This window comes from Mastigoproctus giganteus, chromosome 1 (genome assembly GCF_048544385.1).
Source record: "Mastigoproctus giganteus isolate SK-2022 chromosome 1, ASM4854438v1, whole genome shotgun sequence".
NCBI classification, from domain to species: Eukaryota; Metazoa; Arthropoda; class Arachnida; order Uropygi; family Thelyphonidae; genus Mastigoproctus; species Mastigoproctus giganteus.
Genome location: NC_143575.1, coordinates 113,099,794 through 113,122,242, shown reverse-complemented (window position 1 = coordinate 113,122,242; position 22,449 = coordinate 113,099,794). Strand labels below are relative to the sequence as shown.

General features: G+C 35.7%; 1 protein-coding gene across 3 annotated transcripts in view; it reads left to right on the top strand.

Moving 5' to 3' along the window:
- LOC150091103 (neuroligin-4, X-linked-like) overlaps positions 1-21,304 on the top strand; it is a 363,648-nt gene extending 342,344 nt beyond the window's left edge. For 2 of the 3 annotated variants that reach the window (XM_090381914.1, XM_090381896.1), the window contains 2 exons: positions 9,117-9,400; positions 21,043-21,304. In XM_090381914.1, the coding sequence (XP_090238040.1) occupies positions 9,117-9,400; positions 21,043-21,079 (321 nt within the window). In that variant the 3' untranslated portion in view covers positions 21,080-21,304. Of the gene's footprint in view, positions 1-9,116; positions 9,405-21,042 lie in introns of all 3 variants that reach the window. The other variant, XM_090381905.1, reaches the window with a different exon arrangement.
- The last annotated feature ends 1,145 nt before the right edge of the window (positions 21,305-22,449 follow it).

The following is a 22,449-nucleotide window of genomic DNA, read 5'->3' as shown; positions in this document are numbered from 1 at the left end:
TGAGATCCATCATCTCCAATTGTTCTCATATTGCATTATGGGTTATTCGTATTGCATTTTGTCAACAGATGGAGCCATTTAAAAGTCCTGGAAGAATGAATGTTTCTAATTATTTGAAGTTCATCTGAAAATGGCAGAAACAATTCTATAGTTTACAGATTTAATGGGATACAGATAATTTGTTAAACTTTAATTCAATAAAAGATTAAAAATGTGTATACTTCTGTGAGTTTTTAATTACTGCACATTAACAGGACTTTCGTCCTTTTTTAAATCTACAATAAGCTGTCTGCAGTTAAAAGTTTGCTTTAAAAAGGCTATTTTAATCGCAGATTTTGCGCTGCAAACAATTTATACTGGATATAAAAAAATGGTGAAAGTTCTGTTATTTGCGTACCCCAAAATTTAATTAACGAAATTTTCCGAGAGAAGAAAGGAACTATCCTCTCGCGGGCGGGGATAGTTCCTTGGAAATTCATTATACCCAAAAATGGGTGTATTGAATTTTCAAGAAATTGTGTCGTGGTCAGTATCCGCATGTGTTCTAAGGTCAGTTTTGGGTGTCTGTGAGGGAAAACCAGAGTACCTGGCGAAAAAACCTCACGTCCACGGCATGAGACCGACTAACTCAACCCTGAATGGAAGGAGGCAGGAATAAATACCTTTAGTGGGATTCGAACCCAGCTACTTCCACTCAGGAGGCAAGCGCGATACGCCCAAGCCACCGTGGACCGCACGAACGGTTCTTCAATAAACGGTATGTGTTTATGCTTCACAGTATTTAAATTTTAACATGGGTTCGTAGAGGTGATTAATTCTCGTTTGTGACGTATTACACCTGGTTAGAAAGAACTCCGAATATTCTTCATTAAATTCCAGAAAAGAATTTAATAAAACTGATTAACTTAAGATGTACAAAGATTAATTTTTGCATACATAACTTTATGGTCAGTTTTATTTTTATTAAATTAGAAAATAATGTTTTTAATCATTAGATCTCAAGTTATACTGGAAATATTTCCCCACCCTGAGCCGGTAAATTCGAACAAACTTTCTGTGGGTAGTTTTTCATGCACTGTGAACTACATAAATTTACGTGTTAACTCAGATTTCGACCTTATTTTTCTTGAGAATTCTATAAAGACGAGGAAGTAAAATGATATCACAAAAGTATGTTGGAGGTAACTTCCACAAATGAATTCCAGAAGACCCTTCTTTTTCTTATAAGAATCATCTCTGACACTTAAGTCTGCGTGCTATACAAAACCATGGTTGAATAAAATGCCATTTCAATTTACATCAACCGCTCATCATCAAGTCCTAACGAGAAAAGCAGCGTCATTAAGTATATTTATTTAGCATATAAAAAGTCTAATTAATAAAATACTGAAACTGATAAAACTACGAATATCATAATTATAGAAACTGATAAACAACAACACTGACTTTCGAATTGTGATTTATAACCCTTGAGTACAACTCTCAAACGTTTTGTCACTCCAGTATTTGTAGATGTGAAATTGTAATTTAACTGAAAATAACTTAAGAGTATATAGTGTGATGACTGCTTGGTCTCTTATGCGCTCGTATACAACTCCCATTCTCAAATGACGAGAGCAGTGTGATTTAATTAACGTATATTCCATGGCTAATAAGTTTGTACTGATGGTTGATTTAGGCTGTATCAGCGCATTAAAATCAAATCATCATACAGCAAGGTCAACTACGGGGGGGGGGGGGAGCGAAGAGCCAGGATAGCCTCTTGACTGGTATCGTATAGTTTTTAAAGAAACTGGGAGCTCTATTCACAAGTCTCCTTCGAGGGCCTAGAATTTTTTGCCATCTTAGATTCGAATAATTGGGAATTATTTCTAATTGCAGTTTCCCTACAGGTTATCAGGTGGAATTTTTACATCTGCTCAATAGGCAAGCAGAGTTATGGAACTTCTCTATTCATTCAGACCATAAACATGCAGTAAATTCCCATTACAACGAAGTTTCCCGAGGAATACGAATCGTTTCATTCCAGTGATTATCGTTCATAAACATTTTCAAAGAACCGTTGCTTATTCACTTTTATAGCATACAGTGGTATTCATTTCCGTTGTAGTTTACTTACGTATCGACTTCAAAGTCAATAAATAGAAAGAAAACTTATCTACTACAGAATTAAGTATATATGCACAGACGGTTATCATTTTGACAGCATATTTTTATTTATAATAAATGCGGTGTCGTATAAACAACACCTTTAGAAATACAATAAGTAAAACTTTTCGTTAATTTTCAGGTAGTTATTGGTGCATGGACAAGATGATGAAATCTAAAAGTAGAAATTTTTGCAAATAAATGGACTGCATACTCGAATGTTTCTTTAGCTTATAACTCGAACTTATTGAAAACCCGAGCTCTTATAGCGAACAGGTTACAATGTGTTGGATATTTGACCGATTGTACAGAAGCATCTTATACTCATCAGAATTAAGATTACAGATTTTAGGCGATTACCCTTAACACGCTTATTACGAAGTGCTAGAGTGCACATGTTTGCCCAAGCTGATTACCTAATTATATTAAATTGAAAGAAGAGTTTAAACGCGGGTGTATCATTCGCTGATCTAACTGCTGCTTTGGAGTTGAGTTTATGGTCCTATGTTGCGTAGATTACTCAAGGAATATTTCTACATAATACGACAAGGACTAACAATAATATGTTCGATAGCAAGTCGACTTCACTATGTATAACCAAACAACAGTCCAACAGAAATCCCTCAAAGAGATTGATTATTGACCTCGCTATTTGTTTACCAGGTCAACAATCATAATACATCTTAATGCTGTCTTGGAATAATAAGAAGCAGTTTTCCGCATACGCAGGCGTTCATTTCATATCACCAACTCCGAACAAAATCAATACTTCTAAGTAGAATATTCTAATCAGGACGTGAAATTGATGTGTAGCTGCTGAAAAGGACAGTTTGATCGTACAAAAGATGTTCCAAATTCTAATCGTGCATCTGATAGCAAGGAACAAGATCGAGATGCAGATTTCTGTGTACAAGAGCTAACATATGGGCCTCCGTATGGAGTGGATACGTTTCGCTAAAATAGTGGCCTACCTGCCCTTGATGGGATGAATTTATGCTACAGCTGCAAGTCTTCCAGAATGACAGTGCTATACCTCATAGAACTCTTAAAGTCAAACAGCGTTTCAAAGATCATGGTGGCGAAGTTATGTGTAATCGGTTCCACAGAATATTTGTGAGTTTCTGGAGCAACGCCTAAGACATGGGTTTCCACCACTATTCAATTTATATGTGGGTAAATGGCGTCAATTTAATGATTTTTGGGATCTGTCACCAGTAGTTTTCTCCTCCCAGTTAGAATTAGTGACGTTCTGTCCAAAAACTTACTGACTGAATTTTGCTAGTTTTGCCCACTATTTCGCCTACCATCTGTTGATACGGGTGAGACAGAACAGGTTTGAAATTTGTACAGGGTAACCAGTTCTAAGAAAATTAAAAAAAAATGATATCAGGAACAAATTTCAATATTTATTTTGATATGTTTAAGAGATAATACCAATCACTTTGTTTTTTAGCGTGTTACCTTATCTTTATCTGATGTATTGTATACATTTAATTTTTCCTCTGAATGACTGAAAATGTGAATGTAGATAACATTAAAAGTCAAAGTATATCAAACGATTGTTCAACTGTAAAGAGGATACTTAGGAAGGTTCGCTATTTGTGCAGAGGCCCTTACTGCCACAGCCGGATCTGATATCCTTCCGATATCAGATATAGGTGACACGATATCAGAAATAGGTGACACAACGTTAAGGAATTTCATCCAGCTATAACTAAATATGCGTCACTGAAAGCATAACTGGTCACAATATTTATAAACCTGTGACATCTAGCGATGAAGTTACTGGTGAATTTATTTATTTTTTCTCTTCATTTGACGTGTGATATGATTTTCTACCGGTGTCTGAAATCATTGATGTCCTTTCTGCTTAGAAACTTCCTTGCGCTACTTGTCATTCGTGTTTTCCCTTACATTTATTACTATGCAAATAGTTCATCTCAGCGTAACAGAAAAGATGTTCTGTGCGAATATCTGATTGTACCAATAAAGTATACAAGGTGCATGAAATTTATATTCAGATTTGTTTTTCTCTTTTCTTTTGACATACAGAAAATATTTTTGCATATTTGTGGGTTATTCAGGTTTTGACAGGGAACAATTCACTTTTTGCTATCTGTAAATATTTATGCTGTACATGGCGAAATGTTTCAGTCATCCTTTCTTTCACTCATGAACAACAATCCGTCTCCACCGGATATTAAGAACTATTTATTCCGGTCTTTCTTCCCTCTTCTTGTAGAACGACGCCCTCCAACGGATATTATTCCATTTCAGATATGCTTGTAGTTTTATTTTGTGTATTTGCTAACTTTTTATTAGTTCCTATTTTTTTCTAAACTTTACTTCTTCTTCTTCAATGTATATAGCTTCCAACTCCGCATCAAGATATTTAATATTCCGTCCTGTTTTTCAGGTGACTAGTTTTCTCTTTAGGATTCTGCCTCTGTTCTCGGTTAGAGGGAATTCTGTTTATACTTATCCGCGCACAGCAATCAGCTTCTAAAATAATGCATGAGAAGGAACTTAGTATACGTTAGCTAACCAGAATGATATTATGATTTTTCTCCTTTAAGATATGCCATTTAGATGTTAGTCTGCAGATTTCAATATCTCTCCTATCGTGGGCACACCGAAGATTTTATTAACTTATAAAAATTCGCTGCTAACGGAAAGAGTAATATCATGTGTAGTTCAAGATTTGGGAATGTAGTAAAATATTAGAAAAAAAATCATCTGCCGCATTTAAAAGCATGATAGAAGATTCAGATGAAAGAACTGATGGTAAAGCACAGATATAGTACACATATTGATCACAATCCCATACATTTCTAGCATCTGCAGTCGACTTTGCTCTCGATAAATACCTGTTTGATGTGTAGGATTTATCAACGATTATGGACTCTCATGTTAAAAACATTCCCTGAAAACAATTGAAGCTTTCTTAAACAGTGTAAATAAATGCCCGAATTTGATTTCTGTTAATAGCCGAAGTGTTGAAGTGCACATATCCATCTGGATGGGAGGAACTTGGTGTGTTTTTAACTGTAGACGAGATGGTCAGAATCAGAAGGGTTGCTTGGCTTTTAGTAATTCTAACTCAGTATTTCGTCCTGAAAAACAGGTCTTGCTGCACTCACCTTGGTTTCAATGACATAACGAATAATGGTATCCATTGTTCGTTAAGGAGATACCATTTATCCATACATTTTTTTACAATTTAACTTATTTTCATTGTCAGATCTTCTTATTGTATTAAATTTTGACGTCGATTCAAACTCCGTGTAGAGATCATTTTGAAGTCTAATCGAACTAAGAAAGTGAAAGAATTTTAGAAACATTGCGATTATTCTAAAGGTTGTTGAATAGGTACTGCATTATTTAGTTTAATTTTAGTTATTCGTTTTATGAGAAATTTTTACCTGGAATACGAACCACTCGTTAGCCACTGCCCACTCAACAACAAGGAGGATAACACGGCATCGTGATAGACTGAGATTTAAACTCGAATCCGAGCTTGTTACATATGGTAGGATTTTTATAAGGCATATTGTAAGGTAGTATATCTAAAGTTTGATAAAACTCGAAATACTTAATTAGTAATTTAGCAATTGATTGACAAAAATTTCAAAATTTAGTTTTATATGATAATAAATTTTGTAGTTAATATTTTCAAGGGTTCTCTAGAATGAATTAATACATAGAAAATGACAATTTGAGTACACTAAACTTTTATATCGATCCGGAAACTTCAGAGAGCATAAATATTTAATCACGAAATAAATTTTATGTAAAAATATAACTTTTCTTCTGTTGCAAAAACAGAAATATGCATAAAATTGATCATAAGCCAATAAATACTAAATCTTTCCAAAAAAAGTATAATATTTGAGGGTTACAATCAGGGCAGTATAACTATTCTTGTCACACGGGAATCAACTATTCTTTCCTGTAAATATTTTGTTTATAAAGAGTTTATTTGATAAACAGCAGTTATTGCTATTTAGCTGCTTCTTCTAGCTAGTTATTTTAAATTATACATAGCAAAATTTGAAGGTCAGCTCATTTAGCTGTATAAAGTGCTGTTCAGTAAATTCAGTGCTTTGTATTGTGTTTATCAATAACTGATGTGATTATTATCCATAGAACTGACGAGACATCCTGTTAATATCAGACATTTTGTTAAGTTTATATTAATTAGTGTGCTTCGGTGTTACAGGGAATGCGATACATATCTAAAAGCAACGTATCAGCATATAGCCAACTGTAACACATTAAAAATCTTAATTAAAAGGTGAATATTGAATTAAATTTATAATCAGTCAGTTTAATAATCATGGTAATGATGCTATTTTGTGTGTGAAACTATGAAATAAACAGACAAAGGTTTAAATTTCTCAGAAGGAAAATATAGAGAACCATAAAATCGATAAAAATATTTTAACTGAAGAGTTAAAATATAAAAAGTCGTATAAACCAAAAAATGGCATTCTTTTGTAAAGATTTATATCGTAACGTACAGCATAATAATTATAAAAGCATCCCTCTGAATATGCAAGAAAAACATTATAAATAAAATTATTGAATAATACATTTACATTTATTTCTTAACGTGCTTCATATACCTTGGTAACTGAGTCCTAGACACTTTCTCTTCTCTCTGAAACCTAATAATAGAAACTTAACCAAGGCCTTCTGAACTGGACTTCAAGTTCAGAAGTCCTTGGTTAAGCTTGCGTTATTATTCCCAATATTACTTTTGCTTATTTGACTTAATGTAAAGATAGCTAAAATATTTGGCCGTGAGTTATGAAGCGAAAGTGTGGGTAAATAACATTGGCCATTTTAAATCAGCCGCTTTGGTCAATGCGATTTCATTATACTATAATTCCAGCCACTTTTTGATGGTAAAAAAGAAAAAAAAAAAAACAGCAATAATTAATGATCATCAGATGGTAATCGTGAAAATGTTTTTTTTATAACAAGTGTGATGTCTCAAATTACTGTTAATGATCCATGGGGATGGTAGGTTCTACACTAACATCTTCACTTAGACAAATAAACTGATGGCACTGCACCTCATATGCTTACCGCTGTTTATTCAGTGGTCCATTTCTCACGTGAAGATAGGTAAGACTAATAGGCTAACCTCGAGTCAGACCATTTAATTCTCCGTTGGAAACAGTCTGTTTATTCGTCGAGCATCGGATATGAAGTGTTGCGTGTTGCCATATCATTGCACGGTCGCTTTAATCGCCGTGCTTTAATCACATTGCCTTTCTTGTTGTCAGTGCACATGAATGTTGTTATTAAATGCCGCCCTGTTTCCATGGTAGGTGGAAGCATTGCAGTTATTGTGTCGTCCAATAGTTTCGCAGAGTGGCTTTATTCTTGGTTTATCTTTTGTATGTGTGACAGATGTAGGACACCTGTGTGTCTTTACGTCTCCAGAGTGAGCAGTTTGTGAGATCTGGTAGTCGGCTGGAGGGAAATCAACCGCATACTTATTATCTCACGTGGGACACAACAAAGGAAAAACAAGTCTCCAGTTGCTTAGGAAACCAAATCCTCTGCAGCGTTCAATGATTTAGGTCGTTATAGAACAAGTCTCTGCAGACTCATTTCTTGTCTTATAAATCACGATTTCCTCGATATCTTATAAACAGCAATGAGTAATTTCATTTTCTATTATTTAGTTTGCCACAGAAATCTTGTTATTAAATAGCTGTATTGTATTATTATTTCATAAAATTCTCCAATTATAGAGTTTAATAAAGATAGTAAAAACCTCTAATCGAAATTAGATAGTTTCAATGCCATTTAAAAATGGAAATAAACCGTTTGGCCACACCTCTTCATTATACTGTAAATGTCACTTCACTGCTCAACAAGAGAGCTGTACAGTAAAGCCCACATAGTTCAATTTTTTTCGTAAAAATAGAGAAAAGCTTGCGTAGCTCTTCGAAGTGAAAAATCGTGCTGCATGAACAGTATGACTTTACCTCATCTAATGTCCTGACGTCTTGTGTTAGTTTGAAGCTTGGAGCCACAAAGAAACACGCTGTAAGAACTGTTCAATAATAGAAAAAATAACGTTATGGTAATATGCCAGAGAGAGTTTAACCTTAATGTTAGAAAACGAATCATTGGGCAATTATTAAGTCAACTATCGTAAACTTTAACGAGTAGCAGTTCTTATTATTCTGTCTTTCTCTCCTCTCACTCTGCTCTCTTTCTCTTTTGCTATCGCGAGTAAGTTTGTCGTCATTCTGCTAAACGAACGTGATAGGCCGCTGTGGAATGCATTTCCGGGGCAAGTTAACCTTTCTGCTATAACATCACTCTTCGAAGCCGTCCTAATAGAGAGGAAATAACACTTCCTTCAATCCAGTAATGCCGTACTCAGCATCGAGATATAGCTGATGGAGCAGGCAGGAGTCTCTATTATCGGAAGACCGAAGACAAACAATATACGTGCATGCCTTGCATGCCAAAGTAACACGGGCAAATAGACCAGACCGTAAGGGAATAGTTTAGTAGTATTTCCTGGCGCATTTAATTGAGGGGGAGATGAAGAACCATCTTAATAACATTATTTCAGTCCCGAAAATTCAGTTCTTGAATTTAATCTACTATTATAAGAAAATGATCATTTGTTGGTATCAAAAAAAAAAAAACTACAGATTAACTGTGTTTTTTTTAATATTCCTATTTTTTTGTATGTTTTGAACATTTAAAATTATAGATCAGATATAGGACTGTGAACATTAGCTTAGAACCTCATTGTATTGATGTCATATGGTTTTGCTCTTAACATTGACAATTAGATTCGAAAATTTATTTATCATAAAATGCATGATTATAATAACATATCAAATGTGAATGTCTGTTTATAAGAATTTAAGTCAAGTGGCATTATATTTCTTTTTCCTTAGGCTCAATATAAATATTATTTGCTTTCTTTTCAGTTTCGCTCAGCTGACTGCGGACCCGGGACAATTCCTTGCCAGTCGAAACAACCCCCAATGATGGCTACTTTACCATCACCAATGGACCTTACTATTCAGGGCCAGAACTTCGTCACCTTAACTCCTGCACTGTCTCAAGCGGATACCTTGCCAACGAAAATACCACCGAAACTTGTAGTGATGCCTCCTCAAGAAAACGCCCTTCCCGAAGCTCAGCCCTTACTTCCTCATATTGGAACCAGACCTATGCCTCAGCCCTGGCCTAGCACGCAGGAGATGAGAGTGTGAGTACGTGCGATTCCTTTTGTTTGCACGAATTTGCCTAATATTACTTTTTAAAAAATGAGAATTTTTCAAAATATTCATTATATGTTTTAAAATACATTATTCATTCATATTCAAAAATTACAGAAACGTATACAAAAAGACCTCCAGAGTATTATTATTATATGCAGTTTCACTTCGGTATAAGAATTAAATCGGAAGCAAAGTCGAACACCAAATCAAAAAAAAAGTAAACCACAAACTAGAGGGAAATTCAAACATCGGAGGTAACACATTCCTGAAATACTCCAGTTAGAGAATTACCTTGAAACCATCGTCTTAAAGTTTAGCCCCACCAGCCTGATTGTTGATTATAAAAAGGAAATCAATGACTGAAGTTCAACTGTTTTATCGGAAACTCCAAAATAAAATCCGTCAAACACAACTACAACCTCGGACTTGCCTTGAATGGTGACATGACTTTTTCTTAACACTTTGCTTACAACAAAGCAAAGACGTACACAGATTTATGGCTAGTTATCATGACCCAAATATGATCGAGCACTACACACGAGTGTGTCTCATAGCCATACTGCTCTGCATCTGACGCATATTTGAAGAAATACTTTAGCACTAAATTTTGGATCCGTCGATGTATGAACAAAGTTAGAAGAATACCCTTCACCATCACACGTGCCGATTTTCAAAGCTACTTGGGTATACAATCCCGTGAAAACAGCTGGTAATGACCTGAAACTTGCATGTGATCGCGCAAACGTACGGGAAACATCTTGAATATATTGTAGGCGCGTGACAAGAACCTAACCTTGAGAAGCCTAAGGAGCCTACAACTGAAGAACTTCAATAGATTGAAAATTGATGCAGAGAAATCTATTTGTACAAAACTTATTTCTAGAAAATCTTACTGGACACTTATTCTGCTTTAAAGTTTTAACCGTTCGCTAGCAAGAAATTATATGCTAAATTTCGTTCAGCTTTATTGATTGTATATTAACCAGCTAGTGGTCGCACAGGACCTCTCAAGTGACTCGCGAAAAAAAATAAATAATAAATAAAAAATGCGCAATTCCTTTTGGTTGAAGATTAATGACTGAAGCTTTGTCTATCTTTCTAAATACCTATCAAGTTTTACTCCCGTTTTTTTATTAATTTTTTTACAGAGTAAGTGCGTGAAAGAACCACACTAGGTGCGACAAGGCAATTTTTTTTTCAACTCACGCCCGCCTCCCGTGGTAGATGACGCTCTCCTTTTTGGTACCATTGCCATTCTAGTTCGTCCTTTTCCTAGACGTAAAGTGGCTTTATTCATTTGATCCAGTTTTGATATGAATAATGACAAATCTGCAAGAAAGCAAGCTTATACAGAATCAGCCAAAAAAACAAAAAACATTCTTATTTTCACCTAGCTATCCCCTCCAATAGTTGGTCTAGTTTTTCCTCGAATTTATTGAAATTATCCGCTTCCACAACAACGGATGCAAGCTTGTTCCAGTAATCAATCACTCGTTGGTGGAAGTCAAACTTCCACACAGTTATTTTACAACCATCCTTCCTCAATGTGAATTTATGTCCCTTCATATGCACAGTCTGAACAAGAGAAAGAATCCTATTAGCATTGAGATTGCTGAAATCATTCTAAGCGTAAACACCTGAATGAAGTCACGTCGCAGGTTCCTAGTTTCCACATGCTGCGATTTGCAGAAGTAAAGAAACTTGATCTTTACTTCTTGTCTTGGTAAAAACACCCCTTTTTGTTCTTCTCTGCCCACTCCAACAGCTCTGCATCCTTTCTAAAATGAGACTTCTAGACTTGTATGCAGAACAAGATTTGGCCTGACCATTGCTTATACAATGGAATAGTCATCTATCTATCTCTGCTAGTAAAATTCCTGCATATCATTGACCAAACCCCATGAGCTGTCTGTACTCTCAGCGAACTTCACATTTAACAGCACCATTACCCCCAGATTCTTTTCATTTTCCACTCCTCTGAATGTAGTACCACATGATTGGTACGTTACTGGGATTACTGCTATCCATATGCAGTCCCTTGCGTTTGTCAATATTAAACTCCAATTCCATTTCTCAGCTTATCTGCCTAATTTTTCCAGATCTTGTTGTAGCTTACCCTGATTATTGTCATTAACCACCATGCCAACCTTTGTATCATCTGCAAACTTACGCATTAAGCCTAATATATCTTCGTCAATGTCATTAATAAATACAGAAAACAACAAGAGGTACGGCAGCAAACCCTGTGGGACTCCACATTAATAACCACTCTCTGTCTTTTCCCAATCAATCACTCCTTTATCCATTGCAGTAACTTTCCCATAATGCCACACAACTTCAATTTGTACAGCAATCTTTTGTGTGCAACAGTATCGAAGGCTTTCCTGAAATCCAAGTAAACGGTATCAAAATATTTTTTTGCATCCAGTTCCTCTGGCACTGCGTCATAGCGTCCAATAAAATTGGTCAGGCAAGATCTCCCCTAAACGAATCCATGCTGTGACTGAAGTATTAGGCTCGCCTCTAAAGCCTCATCTTCAGGGGGCATATTTTAAGCTTTCCCTAGTAAATTAATTGAGAACTGCGGAAAGGTTTGTTCTTGTTTGTAATATTCTTCTTAATTTTAAGCAGAGTTAATAAAATCGTTACATATTTCGCCATCCATAGGTAACACATAAGCAGAAAGATATGCACAATACTGAAATTTCTCCCTATTAACGTTGTCTGTACCAAAAAAAATGGGATGGATTATTAATTTCTTGTTTGTATTTTGTTATGACTGTAACCTTCTTTTTTCGCGTTCAATAGAATTAATGTTTTTTTTTAAATAACATATGATGCATTTGCACGTTAGTTAACTATTTCTCAACTTGAGGCTTTAGTCCGCTAGAACTTTATTATATCGTAAATGCCACTTCGCTGCTGAACGCCTGTGCTATACAGTAAAGCCGACCCACTGCATCTTTTTTGAAAAAAATAGAGAAAAGCTTGCGTAGCTGGTGTAAGTGAAAATCACGTTGCAAAAACAACATGAATAATATTTGCAAAACACAGCATTTTCTTACTACAAATTAAAATTTTAGATGCCATAAAGTACCGAAAGCTATTAAGAAAGGATGATGTCTCGGTATACTGCAAGCATAATTCAAAAAACCCAAAAACAAATATGGTCACCTGACAGGGACAGCGCGACCATTAATGGGTTAAAGTTAGTGTTTTTTATGACAGATTGCTCCTCTGCTAGGATATATATACACAAACACACAAAATTTTGTAGCTGTTTTTATGTTTTCTTTGGGTAACTTATGGCTGATATACTGTTCGAGAGCGAGGTCATATTTGACTCAGTACTGATTAAAATAAAATACTTAGGTAAAACTAATGGCTTTATGAGTTTTTATCGCCTAACGGAACTGTTAATTGTAAAGGTTCTGCATCAGTACAGTCGCTACCACAAATATTAAGACTTGGGTTGTTCTGTTCTTTTCTTTGCGATTTACTTTCTAAGCATTTCTGCCAACTCCATTCGTGTTTGCACTATATTGTTTTAGAACGGCATAATTCTATGTTCTTCTGAACATTGTTTTCTAATTGCTTTTTTATGCAATATAACTATAAAGTTTCGCAATTTGGGATATGGCCGAGGAGAACGCAATTCCTGTTTCCGTATTTAGGAATGTGTACAGTTTTTTAAAGTTAATGATTGGTTCAAACAAGCGTAGAAAGAAAGATAGACAAATATAAAATTTGGCGTGCAAGTATTTTCCAGAGGAAATACTTTTAAAAAAATATTTCACAAGCATGTGATGTTTGCTCATTCAAACTACGAAATTCTTGCACTTGCAGTGTGTTTGCTCAAATGATAACTGTTAAGATATTCTCATTATTCTATGGAGTGGACCATCATTTCATGTCATATGCCAAACAGTTAACACGTAGTTAACTGTTTGGCATATCAAACAACATAAATACATTCTGACATTCAGAAGGTCCTCATCAGTTTAGCTTGATGTTATCCTTCAGATCATGAAGGGTTTATGGTCCCTCGCGCTTCATCTGTGACTTCATGCTTCACATGCAAGCCGATAATGTCACCCACAGTCTTTTGAAAATGATAACCTTCACTGTGTACACTATACTTCTCTAAGGAAGCATTGCCATTGCGTCCAGCACAGAGACATGGAATACTCATTCGTGCCAGTTTGCTCTTAATTTTGCTAATTAAATTTCAGCAAGTATAAGAACACAATTTCAAGTTTGTTTCACAAGTGAAACTCCACCTAATCTGTTCAGAGGATATCCAACTGCAGTCAGTTTTAACTAAACTAAAATTTAAACATATAAATACTTAATTACATCATTACAGGGGAATAACTCTTACTCTCCCACATTTAGTAAGATAATGAAATGCCAGGAGAAGTGAATTAATGACCATTCTAAATATTATGTGGTTAGGAAAATTTTAATCCCTTAAAAGAGGCAAACAGATCACGGAATACATGCAATTTACATTTGCTTCCTCGGCGTTTATTTCAAGAAACCACGAATCCATACCTCTCGACTATTAACACCGCTTCCAGTTGCCAGGGCGATTAATACCTTATTATCTTGTCGACTGACCGCATCTCTCGTATCTCGACAGCATACAATGCCCGTTTCGCTCACACCACAAGCAGAGGGAAGCTGCCTTTACCAAACACAGAGACAACAGTAACGTTATATACCGCATCGGTTGCCACAACTTTCCTGCCATCTTGATCAACGAGACCAGTGGTGCTTAGGGGAAAGGATGATGGAGCGCTCTACTGCGATTCCGCCAAGTAAATTTCTGAAATCTGAGGTCACAATTTCCTCTCGGACGTTGAGAATAAGTTGAAATTATGCTCATAAATTGAGTCATAGCTTTCTATATTAACGATCAGTTCATTTTGTATTAGATCTAAATCTCCGTATGAAAGGGTTCTTCAGACTTCTGAAGTATGCTTTCCGAAAACAGGAAGAGATCGTTGGACTGGAACATAATCAATTCACGGATTGTGCATCTCAATATAAGTATGGTTGGCTACTTCATGTGCATATCGACCTAAGGTAATTCCATTTCTTCTTTAGACTGCCCGAACAGCGGTTACATTGAGGTCCTGTTGGTGTGTGAAGGAAGTAATAACTTCTCGAGCTAGTGATTCTTACACGCGGGTTTATCATGTTCCTGCTATGGCGGGTAGAAGAAGTTAAAAAATTAAAGATATTATCCGTATTCGTGTAGATTGCATACGTTGATATTAGGCAACGGTAAGGTGCCATCGTTTGACACTTGTAGTTGGAAGTTAGTGTCAGTGGCGAAATTCGTCCAAGTGTGCTATTCTGGTGATGAAAATGCGAATCACAATCTTGGCATGATATGATAGGAGAGATTGAAGCTCTAATATCTAATTCTGAGAGAAGATTTACAATGCAGGAACGGATCATAGAAATAGAAATACGAGTATGAATGCCCAAAGGCATTGTCTCATAGCTCAGCAATATGTCCGTGTCGAGGACTCTTGCTCTGTTGTCTTTGATATTTTGGAGCAGAACGCTGGCGAATTTCGATGTACATATCTGAACACTAAATTTTCTCCAGTAGGATTACGGAATAGCTGAAGGAGAGGAAGTGGAGAATTGTTATGAATGGTAATTCTTAGCATTGGGCCAGGGTTTATTAGATTCCTGTGATTTCAAATAAAATAAAGAAATCATATAATTTCATTTGAAAATATTGATATTTGCAGTTGATATGAAGTCCAGGAGAGCAACTAAACTTGTAAGCCCAGCTACGCTTACACAAAATAGTCGGAGAAATGATATTAACATTTTAATCCTGCCTACCTTTCTGGATGTAGGAAGAATATACTTTGTTTTTATCCCTTAAAAGATGCAATTTACATTCGTTACTTCGGCGTTTATTTCAAGAAGCCACGAATACATAATTCTCAACTGCGCTGCGATGTTTTGGAATTAATAATCCACGAATAACTTATAAACTAGTATCTTATCTCTGAATTACTGAACCTTTACATCTAGGAAAAAAAATGCAGTCTAGTGATAACCCATTTGGAATAATTGTAATCAAGCCTGGAAGCTGCGTCTTAAGAAAGACGGATGGCTCGTTTGATGAGAATGTTAAAAAGGTCACCTGTATTAGGAGTGGATACGAAAGAACGACGGCGGAATCGAAGTGGCACACTTACAAACTGCTGTGAAGACTAGTAGACTAAATCCAAGAAAGTTTAAGTTTGGTCATTGTTTTTTGTCGAAATTTAAGGCGCGATTGGTTCGATAACTACTGGAAGTGTGAATAATGAATATATTTGTGAGAACAAGCTCATTGTATTTTGAGCTGATGCAGCCAGCAGAAGTCTGTATTCTTTGCATCATTTGTCCATTATTAATACTAATTCTTGGTTTGGTGGGAGGGGGGGAGAAGGACGATTTAAACATTGATATGCCTGCTTAGCCTCCTGTTGTTCGATGAAGCTTTTTTTTTTTTTTTTTTTTGTTCAGAGATGTTTAAGGCAATTGTTGGTATTTTTGCTTTCCAGGAGATCTAGTATTCTCTGGCTATATCCTTTTTTGTGTTTTTTTTTTGGTCGGGCCAAATGGGAATGCAATTTTTGGCATCGAAGTCTGCTGCGAAATGCATAGGGGAAAAAAGGGTTGTCCTTTATAGAACTGAATATGTAGTGAGGTTCAAATGCAGCCATTCACATTTGGTAATTATACAGAATGATTTTAAAGTAAAAGGAGACTGGACAAAGATACACATTAAGAATGGTCATGATTATAGCCGTTGCAAATGGGGGGATAACTCATTACGTACATTCTTTTCCTAATGAGACTGGATAAATCTCTGAAAACATCAGATGGCTAGAATACAACCCGGTTCAAAACAGGAGACATATACCTTCTCACTATTTTACAGCCATAATCACGGTGCCTATTATTGAAGTTTTTCACTCTATCGTTGGTAAAAAGGCAGATGCGGTGCTTTAAGATACATAACCGCCTTCGAGACCACTATAATGCAACAGTTAGGGTTATTTAATTTGGGAGAAAGACACGCGTGGGACTGTTTGATTCTATTTACAGATTGAAAAACAACGTACTTTTTTGGAATGATGAGAATGGTGATTATCCACAGATTAAATAATATAGTGAACCACTCTTACTTTCGGTGAATAATTCAAAGTTAGGTTATTAAGTGAGATTGATCAAGTTGTTTGCCATATCTTATCATCAGACCAATACCAGCTGGCAACTAAGACTGTTTCATGACATTATATAATCTATTGAAATGTTATTTTACGTTAATTTCTTCGCAAAACATATACGTGGAGTGCAGCGTTTCATATTCTGTAATTGGAGTTACGATTATAACTGGTTAGGTGCGATTCTGACACTAAGCAATCTCATCGCCCAGTAAAAGAAATAATTAAAAATAAGGAATATCACTACTTGTGAATTCCAAAAGGACCTTAATTCAGGCGTTGATTGCTGTCCAGAAAAACGTCAGCGGATGTCACCATACAACATGGAAAGGAGCGAACAAATAAACTCAATATTTTTAAGACCAAATTATGATAGGAGGGGGGGGGAACCACTGAATCAGCCAAGAGTAAAATAAAAGAGAACATGCACGCTATTATCATACAGTCAGGCTTATTGCTTCACTAACCATTTGTTTCCCACTTTGGGATGCAAATTATTAGTGTTCGACAACCGGCTGCTCACATGAGATACAATTTTATATTAGTTCCCCTGGTTCCTTTCACATGTTTTACTCGGCACCTAAATCCAGATATCTAGTTGTAAAACTTTGTAGATTACATCTAAGCCGTTCTTCCTACGTACATCAATTTACACTAATCTGGTCTCTTATCCACAAATTCTGGCCTCGATACAAAAATATATCTAACCATCTTCATATAGAGGGATAACCTACTTTTCCCTACTAGTGAAAGTCCTATAAATCATGAACAGAGCACCATTTGCTTTCCTAGCTGCCTGTTTGCACTCCAAGAAAAATTTCGTCACGTTGAATCATAAAAGCTGACTTACTAGAGGTGGCCATAGAACGTGCCAACTAAAAAGGAAAGAGTCAGACAGAATGAAATGTAACTTTGTTACAAATATTGTCTCAGAAACTACTAGCATTTTGTTTATTAGAGAAAACGTCAAGTTTTCAGCGCTTATGACGGCCATGTATACAAATTATAAAATGCGGCATTTCATTTGATTTTTTTTGCAAAAATATCAGAATGGAATTCAGTTGTCTTCCAGTACGTCGAGGTCTCCATTATTGGGATAACAAGGATATTATTACAATTAAATCCAAAATAAAATAAAATCCTACAGTTGATGAAATTTTGTACTTGAAAAAACTTACACAAAAATTGGTTTCATGCGAATAATATACTTCTCTTTACAAAAGGTTCCAGTTAATTACCCATCTTCAGATTTTCATAATTTAATTCTTATTTATTGGTACGTCTGTGAATTTTATCCTCCCTTAAAGAACACATTATCAGGTCTCCAGCCAATCATTTATATTTTTACAATTTCTACAAAGGTGTTCGGATTTGTTTTGAATAGAATCCTTAAAATGTAACGGACGGAACTAAGGCTTCTACAAATCGGTCGCACACATATTTTATTTTTCTATCTTCCTTGTGCCAGTGATGACAAGTGATAAATGGCCGGATATCGAATTGAAAGAGTGCCATTCTACCTTCAAAGCTTTGTTGTTAACATGAAATAAACAAACGATTCCCAGAATTTTAGTCATTATCATCCCTTTTCTAAAAATCAAGAGGAAGGAAACATATCCGGATTTATTCCTTCTTGTAATCATAGAAAGTGTATGACAATAGGATTGACCATGCGACCAGAAGAAAAGTGCATTATAATGGGAGTGTACAGAAATCATGGGACATTGAGTCCACTAGTTCATGAAAGCGTTAGACAAGTAATTCCGTCGCATTCCTGGGTGGAGGATCCGGACCTTTCCACAGGATTCATGTGTGGTGAACGGGGGAGGCCATTCCATGGTCTTAAAATCTGCGGAATGCTCTTAGAACCATATTCTAGTCACCATGGCTCTGTGGGGAGGCGCACGATGACCATGAAGGAATGGACACGTAAGCTGGACCGTTCAGAGACCCCAACGTGTGCCAGTTGACATGACGGATGCATAGCTTCGTGCGTTTTATCTGATACGCACCCTCCCGTCCATTCGAAATAGCTGTAAACGGGGGACACTCATCGTACCAGGAGATCCGTCTCCAATCATTCGATGTTCTTTCGTCCCGTTGAAGCGTAGAAATGGGACTCTGGTGAGTCGGCGGCTCCCATAACTTATTGCGGCTGATGGTCTTGGTGGAGACGTTTCTAGCACTTCCCTCTTTGAAATCGGTGATAGCGCAATTTCTTTATACCACGTCTGCGACCGAGTGATCCACTATCATCCCTCCTTCAAAGTCGGTTAACTCACGACGTTTATCCATATTGACATCGTCGCATTGCCCAGGAATCCTGCTCTTCAATGTACTGTATTAGTGTTTTTGTTTTGAAATAGAAGTTCATTCAGGAAATGGATCTATATTATTTTAATAACAGGACCGAGGAATTGAACTGAAACAGTCTGCAAAGTGACTGTTAATGGATTAAGTTCAATTAATACTTCAACCAGTTCGCCACGCAGTTACCCGCTTCAAAATGGAATCGGAATTAATGGCATAATAACTTCGGCCTCTAACAATCTATATGCTGTGTTGAGATATCTTTCATCTTGAAGTAAGTAAATTCAGAATTACCTTTACTAGGAATATTTTGTCACATTGTCAACAACAATCTTAATTAGCTCGACTGTTCAGAAGGAGGAGGTGCAAATAGTTGCGGTCAACATTCTACCTTTACAGTTTAGAAACGCGTCTCAGATAACTTTTCATGTAAATGTTCTCTTTTAAAAGTCTTTAAGGTTGTGTTTGTAGAAAATATCTGTAGGTGCAATTGTACTCAGCAGTAAACTTAATGCTTTTAATAATTAATTTGTATAAAAATGTTTTTACTCTGCTTGATAACTTGCAGTTCCAGCATAAAGAGAGATATTTATGCTGAAGAGGGCATAGGTCACTTAACTATTTTCAGAAGCTAAGAATTCACCTTGCCATCCATTGCTAATGAAGCCACATTTCTAAAGGGAACTTGGACTTTATGATTAATAGGAAATATTTGGAAGATTTTCTTTAATAAATATCTATCAATGAGTGCGAAAATCTGAACTTGCTTGGAAAGAAGATAACTGTTCAATTAATCATTCTCCTGCTGGCGTTAAAAATAAAATAGCGATATTACGTACCTTTTCTGATTACTATCTTTACTAGGATGAGTTGTCAAATTGCGATGGTTTTATAGATAAATAAGAAAGGCAATGATTAATGACGTTTCGGTCATTTCATTTGGAGCATTCTATCGCTTCTGGCTTTTAACGGTTATCAGATGTATTCATTGCTAAGATCAATAATTGTAATTTTAAATAGTGTTAATCAGCTCTATCCTACTGTAGATAACATTTAGTCAATATTGAAAGAAAAAAAATGTGGATGCTCCAGTGTAATTTATACTTAGCCCATATAATAACATAGAAGCTGTTAGACTTAAAATGCAGTAAAGATTTGAATAAGGAATCTTATTCAAAGATGTAACAGGAATCCCTTGGTTAGAGTCCTGTAATCATATCAAGGGAGAAATTACCATCATGTTGAAGAACTATAAATATTCTTGGACAAGTTTACTTCTGAGAAATAAACAGCCTTTTTATGTACTAGTTATCCAGGAAGAGAAAATTTCGTTTTCTTGAAAGACAACCAACTAATTCTATTTGCTTTAAAATCACATTTAAATAAACTGACAACGAAGAAAAAATGTTTATTAAAATTACAGTGAGATTTCTCTGCTTGTCTTCAGAGTGATATTGGATGACAGCTAACTTTCAGAATATTCTCCGTACACTTTATTACAATGCAACTATCCCTTTCATGGATAATCGTAAAAAGCTTGTAATCCTCTTGTTCATCCGAACCTGAAAGAAATTAACATTTGTTACATTGCATATTTAGTAAAAAGGTAGGTATGTTGAATTATACAGTTGCATAGTTTCTTGTAATATAACTTTATTAAAACAAAGTTCTCATTCGTAAGAAGGAGCAAAGAGAGGAATGCACTTTACCACATTTAGAATGTCCAAAGCGCATTCCTGTCTTAGATGTTTTCTATAAATGAACTTGCCGATAACCAATCATCTTTAGCCCATCTATATTGGTTTAAGGATGAATACTCCTTTTTAAATGACGATCATGGTCTGATAATTATTTCAATCAGAGATACTCACTTGTAGTAGACTTTACAATTCCAATTAAAGAGGGTAAGACTACAACTCAGCATGGAGTGTGTAAGCCCATAATATTGCACCAGCTGTGGTTTTCTTAATTATTGCGAAAAATAGCCACATTTATAACAACTGGAGGGAGGGAATACATAATTGATTTTATTTACTTTAATGTAATGACTCTTTAATGGTATTTCTTCTTTACAGGCATTGTAGGGACACAAGAGAAGAGACCACAGTTTAGCAATAACTACACATTTTCATAAAAAAAAACTTTATAGTTGCTCTTACTGACATCGATGAGGTACAGACAGTGACTGCGACGGCAGAAAAGGAAGCAAAGTTCACAAAGGAAATAATCAGGAGACAATTTTTTATTCAAAATTGTAGGACTCTGAGTGATGAAACGATGTTCTCATTTCCAACGTATCTAATTTTAAGGCCGGCCATTTTACTAAATAAACCAACAACACCCAACTTGTGTAATGTTTTATTCATCGTAAAAGAACATCTAATAAAAGCAACAGTGTAATTCTGTACCGGATAGGTGATTACTTGAACTTAATTTCGTATAATATGTTTTAATGGCATCATTAGCTGTCCAGATGAGAATCTAATCTTCACAGAAATGATGTTCGATTAAAAACAAAATAGCTATACCATTATACGTAAAGTCATTTTCAGAACTAAAATAGTAGCATTATTCTGAGCTAGACTAACAATGTACTTTCAAAAGGTGTTAATTATAACTGCGTATAGGATTGAGTAAACTCAATGAAGACGGAATCCTTCCTCGGTAGTACCCACATGAGGAAAGTTGCCTTCAGCCAGTGGAACAAACTCCCATCATTTGATGGACAAAGATCGCAATTCATGTCTATTAATCTCCACAATTTGAGCTCTTGATAGGAAAGAAAGAGAGAGTCAACCACGACTCAGCATTCTATCGTTGGTTAAATTTTTGCTAAAAAAATTCTTTACACAGTGATACATAAGGAAACACATTGCGCTGTTGCTGGAATAATAGGAGGAACGCGCATAGGCTTCAAGTGAATAAAATGTCTCTTGGATGCGACGAGAAAGACTGTTCCAAGTTTTTGCCCGTCGAAACTTAATGCTTTTCTAGCACAGTGGGATATTCAAATTGTAGACGAAGTGTAAAGAATATATTATTATTATTGAATCTCTACACATAAATCTGAGTCTAACGTTGAGGAACTTTGCCTTCTGGAACCACCCAAGGATTTAAGATGGGAGATTTCAAACTGTTCGTTCCTTAAGTTGACAGAGGCTTCGCAGAACAGCAAATTTAATTATGACTGCACTTCCTTAGAACAATACAATGTGTAACATGGAAAATATTTTTATTAAGAACACTTGAGCTGACTCTTCTAAGAAGTGTCAAGTAAGCAAGCATAATTTCTTTTTCGAAATGGAAACCAAACATTCAAGTAAATTCCTGGCGTTATTAAATGGATTTCAATTGTGTGGTAAACTATGACTAAGAATTAATCATTGGCGTCTTCGTTATCCGCTCGCTCCGCTAAAATCACTAGCTTATTCTTATTCATAAATAAAATATCATGGCTATATATATATGTTCCAGCAGTTAAC